Here is a 6,670-nt window from a genome sequence, read left to right on the forward strand (position 1 = left end):
GGCCCGCGGTGAGTGGCGCCGTTTGGTCTCAAACCTTCTTTTATTGTAAACTCTTTCTTTACCATCAGCGACCAAAGCAAAGGTCCAGATCTGCCAATGCATATCCCACTCCATCCTATCATCACTTGTTAACAAGACAGATACTTAAAATTCTCCACGAGGCAAAGACCCCCCACCTCCACCTCCTCTGGGTCAGGGCAAAAATGTTGAAAAATAAGGAAACTTATGTAGCCATTTAGGACAAACCTTGAAATTAACATTATCCTGGATCCAACACAGTTCAGTCAGGTCATCTGGACTGTTTCTTTTTTTTTATTTGTTGAGACGTTTCATCTTTCATCCAAAGGACTTCATCAGTCTGAGGAGCCACAACAAACTCAGTCCCACAAGCAGCACATTCACATAGTGGACCAACCAGTTTGCTGGTGATAAGATGGTTTCTGTAGTCTGTCTTCTCCCCTGTCGACTCCTCTGAGGCAGCCATAGCCAAAGTGGTTCAAAACATCAAAGTTCAATCTCAATAATCCAGGTAAAAAATCCAACAAAGTTCAGTCAGGTCATCTGAGTCGATTGGGGAGAGGGCGGGCCCCAGAAACCAGCTCATCACCAGCGAACTGATTGGTCCACTATGTGAGTGTGCTGCTTGTGGGACTGAGTTTGTTGTGGCTCCTTGAACTGATGAAGTCCTTTGGATGAAGGATGAAACGTCTCAACAAATTTTAAAAAAAGAAACCGTCCAGATGACCTGACTGAACTTTGTTGGATTTTTTTACCTGGATTATTGAGCATGAACTTTGATTATACTGGATACATCTTGTGTGAACAGGTAGAGCTCTGAAAATGTGATGTGTATGCCCCTCAGCTACTACCACACCAAATCTGAGCTCAGTCTCTATAAAATTGACTGAGTTATACCCATTTTTATGTTTGCTAACGTCAGGCTACGTCGGCCATCTTGAATCTGTCTGACTCTGAAAGTAAATAAGTTGTCGTCGAACATTTGATCATTCTTCTAAACGTTGTGTTAAAACCAGTCTGGTGGGTCACGAGGTGTTTCGATGTCATGTGAAACCTGACTGCAGCTGTAATGATGTCGCCCTCAGGCTCTGGCTCTCTGTCACTACCTCGACACTCATCAGGACGAGTGGAGTCTTGTAGACAAAGCCGTCCTTGAGATTGGAGCAGGAACTGGACTTCTGTCTATCGTTGCGGCGCTCCTCGGTGTGTAAAGTGGGCACAGATTTTCCCTCACAGCGGTGACCAGTTGTGACTGGTTTCTGTCTGTTTTCAGGAGGCTGGGTCACAGCTACCGACCTCCCAGAAGTCCTGAACAACACGAGGGTCAACTTGTGCAGGAACACCAGGGGCTGCTGCAGACACCCTCCGCAGGTGGCAGCTCTGTCCTGGAGCCACGACCTGGAGCACACCTACCCCTCTTCCGTCTACAGGTACGACTACGTGCTGGCTGCTGACGTGGTCTACCACCATGACTTCTTGGACGAGCTCCTGGCCACCATGAAGCACTTCTGCAGGCCAGGAACGACCCTGATCTGGGCCAACAAGGTCAGACTTGAGTCCGATCTGGTCTTCACAGAGAACTTCCACAAGGCCTTCCACACAAGTATACTGGCTGAGGATGGAGATATGAAGATCTTCATGGCAACTTGTGGAGAAGGAAAAGACGAGGAGCTGGAAAATGCATATCTACTGGGACAGGTGGAGGAAGAACCAACAAAGGAGGAGGAGCTAAAACACAAAGACGACGAACTTCACGGCGCCCTTCAGGAGAAGGAATCTGACGAGTTGGAAGCTGAGAGCAGAGACGAAGAGGAAGAAAAGAGCGAGACTGACAGTGACGAAGAGGAAGATTCAGAAAGAAGTTCGGCTCTCAAAGATGATGGTGCTGAAGATAAAACAGATGAACGAAAGGACAAAAACACAAAAGGTGAGATCTCACATGATTTGTTAGAGCTTGGAGTCAGTGTTGTGAATGACTTTTAGCTACTACCACACCAAACTTCAGCTGATTATAAAATTCACTGAGGTATAACCATTTTTGTTAATTGATTAGCCGTGGGGGTCATCTTATTGATAATAATTATCTCATGAAACAATTTATCTGTTTGTAAATAGGTCTATGTGCTATTTTAACCCTTAGTATATCAAAATGTTCAGCTAAATCAGAATACGACTATGACTTTGATTATTGTTATGACGTTTGTTTTTCGTAATTATTATATTTTTCTAAATGTTTAACTTCAAGAAATACAATGAGACCTTTTCAGTCCCTTGACAAACATTGTTCTCTTTAAAACCTGCTTCAGTAAACTGGTTCTGTTTTTGCTTTTTTTGTGCTACTTTTGGTTTTTAGTTCGTCTTTTGCCACTTTTATCTAATAGCAATTATTCTGCTACTTTTAGCTTTTAGCCAACCATAAGTTTCTAGCTAATCTTTTGCTACTAGGTTTTTGCTACTGTTTTGCTACTTTTAGCTATTATTCTGCAAGAGCAAGCCTTTTGCTTTTATTGCTTCTATAACTTTTAGCTTTTAGCTATCATTATGCTACTTTTAGTTATTTTTTCTACATTTAGCTTCCAGCTGGTCTTTTGATAATTTCAGCCTTTAGCTAAGTATTTGGTGCTTTTAACTAGCATTTTGCTATTTTAAGCTATTAGAAATTGTACATCTTTTGGTTTTTAGCTAGTGATTTTTCACTTTCAACTTTAAGCTTGCATTTTGTAATAATAATAATAATAATTATTATTATTATTCAGCTTGTTTTGCACCTTTTAGCTAGTGTTCCACATATTTTAAGTTGTAGCCAGTGTTGTGCTGCTTCTGGAGTTTATCTTGTTTTTTGTTTGTTTATTTATTTTTTATTCTTTTAGCTAGGTTTTTGCTCCTTTAAACCTTTAGCTAACATTTCTTCTCATTTAGCGTTTATCTAGTGTCCTGCTCTTTTTAGCTTTAATAACTCAGCATTAGATTCTTCACCAAATTTCAGCAACATTTCAGCTCTAAACATTCACAAAAATGCAATTTCTCCATAATTAATATCAAGATGTTGATTTATGACCTTTAATATTTTTGTATGTGGCTCCTCTTTAGCTTTCTGGCTGTGCTGAAATACAGTACAGTAGTCCCTCGCTACTTTGCGGTTCGTTGCGGTTCAACTTTCATGGACTCGCTCTGTCGTGGTTTTTCTAAGTAAAATTGGACATGACACACAACTGGCTGATTGATGGATTAGCTGCACGAGTGGTATGGATTGTTTATTTAAAGTTAATTATTTTAAATGATTTAGCACCTGTTGCACCTTTGTGCATCCCACAGCTGCAGGAGAAGCTCCCTCCTGTAGCATGCCATGATCTCCACTCTCTGCCACGCCCACTTCTCCACTGCAGTCACACTCATCACCTGTCACTCCCAATCTCCCTCCTTCTGTGTAAATTAACAATTTAAATGTAAATACTGTAACAGTCTAAATAAACAATCCATGCTGCATGAGCAGCAATGTTTATTTTAAATAATCAAGCACGACCGGAACCGAACCTTTAGTCACACTCGGCGAACGGCCAGGCCACCGGGAAATGTCCCAGCGCTCCCAATGACCAGTCCGCCAACCTGCAGGTGCTAAATCATTTAAAATAATATATTTTACCCCGAAAAGGTAGAAGCAGGTAAAGATAATTGATGGATGGATTTAACACCTGCGCTGCGCTTTTATTTGTTTAATTTTTTGTGCGTTGCTGCCCAGTGTCTGCAGATTGTCTGATCACCATCCAGTGTTTATGCTCCTGCTGTTCCTGACCCATTTAACGTCTCTGCCGTCAGACCACCGATTCCAGCTAAAACCCTCTGATAGCTTGTGCATTTTCTGCCTTTGTGAATGACCCATGCCTGTATTTGTGACCACAAACTCAGACCCCGGACTCGAGACATTCAGCTCTCAGAACCAAACTCCACATTCTGAAGAGAGTGCTTGTCGGACTTTCGCTCACATATGAGTGATCTGTCCAAACCTCCTTTCCCTCTGACATCATCGCAGCTTCACCTTTTCACCTGTGATCGAGTCCTACAGAGTGACAGCTGACTTTCTCCCCCTGATAAAACGGAGGAGGAAGACTTCCAGGCCGGTGGCCTGGCCGTTCGTCGAGGGCGACTAAAGGCTCGGTTCCAGTCGCGCTTGATTATTTAAAATGAACAATGCTGCTCATGCAGCATGGATTGTTTATTTAAACTATTACAGTATTTAAATTTAAATTGTTTATTTACACAGAAGGAGGGAGTTTGGGAGTGACAGCGGAGAAGTGGGCGTGGCTGAGAGCAGCAGGCGGCTGAGAGCGGAAATCATGACATGCTGTCTCTTTTAGAGCGTTTAGAAGATTAAGAACATTGCAAGAGTGTGGGAAGAGTTCATAAATCCTTAATATATACATAAATACTAAAATAAATATAACGCCACTACTTTGTGGAGTTTCACTTAATGTGGGCGGGTTCAGAACCGAACCCCCGCAATAAACGAGGGATACTTTATGCTTTTTTCTTTCCACAGAAGAGATGTGTGTGAAAGAGAAATGGGCCCCCAGCATCCTTTACAGCACCACTAAAGACATCTACAATTACGTTGGCGAGGATATTGTCATTTATGAATCCATAGACTCGTACGGGGCCATGATGTGGCCAGCTGTGAGTATTTCTGAGAACAGTCTAAAGCGTCGTACAGCCTCTCAGTAATTAGCTGTCTGGTTTTCTGTGACCTGCAGGCGTTGGCTTTATGCTCCTTCCTGGAAAACAACTGGCACACCTTCGACCTGCGTGAGAAGGAGGTTCTGGAACTGGGAGCGGGAACTGGACTGGTAGCCATTGTGGCCAGTCTGCTGGGTGAGCTGTCAGCACCACTCTGCGGCACACAACCTGACAGAGCAAGAAGCAATTATGACAAAAAAAACATTTCACGGCATGTACTTTTTGTCAGATTTGTGACATTACGAGGAAAATTACATGGAAAAGGGCCATAAAATACAACAAAACACATCAACATTTGCTATTTATTAAAATAACTAATCATGATGTAGTCCAGTCAGTTGCTTATTAAGACACTTCTGTTTTTTCTTTTAGGCGCTTCGGTCACAGCTACAGACCTCCCAGAGATGCTGAGCAACCTCCAAGCCAACGTGATGAGGAACACTAGGGGCCGCTGCAGACACCTACCCAAGGTGGCAGCTCTGTCTTGGAGCCACGACCTGGAGCACACCTACCCCTCTTCCGTCTACAGGTACGACTACGTGCTGGCTGCTGACGTGGTCTACCACCATGACTTCCGGGACGAGCTCCTGGCCACCATGAAGCACTTCTGCAGGCCAGGAACGACCCTGATCTGGGCCAACAAGGTCAGACTTGAGTCCGATCTGGTCTTCACAGAGAACTTCCACAAGGCCTTCCACACAAGATTACTGTCTGAGGATGGAGATATGAAGATCTTCATGGGAACTAGTAGAGAAGGAGGGGATATAACAGACTGAATCACAGGCTGCAGGGTCACGGACTAAAGGCCCCGACTGCTGGAGGAGACTTTTTCATGTCTTTTCTTTTTACATTTCATTTGAAGTGTTGAGCAAAGTTTACTTGTTCTCAGTGGTGCCATCATTATTGGCTCTTTTTTACCTTCATAATTTTCTGTAATCGCACAAGACCTGACTGGGGCTGCTGTCCTCAGAGGAATACATATCGCCCGTCGCTTTTAGACTAAGATCATCTTAAGAAACGAGAGAGTTGTCGCCGTTTCGGTCAAACCTTGAAAACATTGCGCAATCTCATGCCATATCAGGAGATGTCAGGCTCAGAGAATGTGAATGAATCTCAGCTACTACCACACCAAATTTTACTACATTGTCTGTAAAGCTGATTTGGTTGTAGCCATTTTTGTGTTGGCTATTGTGGTTTAGCTGTAGCGGCCATCTTGATCTGGACTGACTTCAAAGATAAATTATTTGTAGATGTGCATCCAGTGATTATCTTGTTTCATTAGTATCCATTCACTGATTCAGAAAATGTTTTGCTAACAGAGTTGTCTCCAGTAGATACCGGTAATGGTAAAGTCCTCAATGTATGTTTTGGGTGTGACTCTCAGCTGCTACCGCCCCAACTTTGAGCTCAGTCTCTGTAAAAACGACTCAGTAAGATAATTCCTGTGTTTGGTGGCGGCCATCTTGAATCATGCTGGCTCTAATTGTTCATCATTTGCAGGTGTGCAATGAAAGATTTATAACTGGGGATTATCTCTATAAGTCATCTGATTCATGAGATATTTTGCTGACAGACAAGCACATGTGGGCAAAAACACGATCGCCTTTTAGTGGCGCAGTAATAATGTTGGTTTACTGGGTTTCCTCAAATGTGACTTTGTGTTTTTATTTACATAGAAAGAAAACGGTCAATGCATTACAAAAAAGGCAGCTTTTTATTTTATATCTTTTTTAAGCATAAATACTTGGTGGTTTCTTGCCATTTGTTTAATTTGTTTAACAGAACAATGTAAAATTTGCAAATTCTAACCTCGTCTTACAAAGTTTGCATCACTTTGGTATAAATCATGTGCAAGAAGTTACAAGTTGTTTCACATCTTTTTATTCTGTGTACTTTCTCTGTTTTGTGATTATTATTTTTT

The 6,670-nt window shown here is 42.4% G+C and overlaps 1 protein-coding gene across 1 annotated transcript; it reads left to right on the forward strand.

Moving 5' to 3' along the window:
- The first annotated feature begins 787 nt into the window (after positions 1 to 787).
- On the forward strand, positions 788 to 5,541 carry LOC119425470. Its single transcript, XM_037693002.1, has 6 exons — positions 788 to 826; positions 1,104 to 1,221; positions 1,292 to 1,945; positions 4,556 to 4,689; positions 4,767 to 4,884; positions 5,122 to 5,541. The coding sequence occupies exons 1-6, from the start codon at positions 788 to 790 to the stop codon at positions 5,523 to 5,525; spliced, it is 1,467 nt and encodes a 488-aa protein (XP_037548930.1). The 3' UTR covers positions 5,526 to 5,541.
- The last annotated feature ends 1,129 nt before the right edge of the window (positions 5,542 to 6,670 follow it).

Source organism: Nematolebias whitei, chromosome 2 (genome assembly GCF_014905685.2).
Source record: "Nematolebias whitei isolate Nwh7 chromosome 2, NemWhi1, whole genome shotgun sequence".
Lineage (NCBI taxonomy): Eukaryota > Metazoa > Chordata > Actinopteri > Cyprinodontiformes > Rivulidae > Nematolebias > Nematolebias whitei.